The sequence below is a fragment of the Pediculus humanus genome, genomic scaffold (assembly GCF_000006295.1).
Source record: "Pediculus humanus corporis 1103172107423 genomic scaffold, whole genome shotgun sequence".
Classification (NCBI taxonomy): domain Eukaryota; kingdom Metazoa; phylum Arthropoda; class Insecta; order Psocodea; family Pediculidae; genus Pediculus; species Pediculus humanus.
This window is the reverse complement of record NW_002987047.1, coordinates 651,893-652,763: the sequence shown is the minus strand read 5'-3', so window position 1 is coordinate 652,763 and position 871 is coordinate 651,893. Positions and strand designations below refer to the sequence as shown.

The following is an 871-nucleotide window of genomic DNA, read 5'->3' as shown; positions in this document are numbered from 1 at the left end:
AATTAATTTTTTTTTTTTTAAATTTTAGGTGACATACTCAGCGGCGTTTGTTATGTCGGTCTATGGAACGTGGAAGCACTTCGAGGATTCGTTTTAGCTCCGCTCGTTGTTTACCTAGTTTTAGGAATAATATTTTTACTCGCGGGTTTCGTATCGCTTTTCCGCATTCGAACGGTCATGAAACACGACGGCACGAAAACGGACAAGTTGGAAAAACTAATGATGAGAATAGGAGTTTTCAGCGTTTTGTACATAGCGCCCGCTCTCATCGTCATTGCTTGTCTTTTCTACGAGGAAATATATTTCGATCAGTGGATGCTCACGTGGAACGTGGAAATGTGTTCGAAAGTCGGAAAATATTCCATACCCTGTCCGATAGGGGATAGAGTACGAGACGTGGGTTCGAAACCGAATTTCATAATATTCATGATAAAATATTTGATGGCTTTGATCGTGGGCATAACGTCGAGTTTTTGGGTTTGGAGCAGTAAAACTCTGATAAGTTGGATAAAATTTTTAAATAAAATTCGCGGGAAACGAGGAGAGGATTACGTGTGATGAAAAAATTTTTTTTTACATCAACTGTGAGGTTTTTTTTTCCTTTTCAAAAATCCCGAGACGAAGGGAGGGGAAAAAAAGTAAAAATGCCGAAATGTATCCGCGTTTTACGATATTTAATAACACACGAACGTCTTGTTTGTTATTGACATGCACGACGACGGCTGTTGCAGGGAGCCAGAAATTTTTTTTTTTTTTTTTTTAATTGTTCGTAGCGTTTGAACGCCGATGAAAATGTAAATAATACTTTTTTTTTTGACTTTGATTCCACGTCGGATTTTAAGAAGTCATCGATGTCATCATCGGATTTTAT

General features: G+C 37.8%; 1 protein-coding gene across 1 annotated transcript in view; it reads left to right on the top strand.

Moving 5' to 3' along the window:
* Phum_PHUM074100 (uncharacterized protein) overlaps nucleotides 1-558 on the top strand; it is a gene marked incomplete at both ends in the record, with an annotated part of 1,464 nt that extends 906 nt beyond the window's left edge. Inside the window, one exon of the mRNA XM_002423562.1 lies at nucleotides 42-558. Within this exon, the coding sequence (XP_002423607.1) occupies nucleotides 42-558 (517 nt within the window). The remainder of the gene's footprint in view (nucleotides 1-41) is intronic.
* Between the last annotated feature and the right edge of the window lie 313 nt (nucleotides 559-871).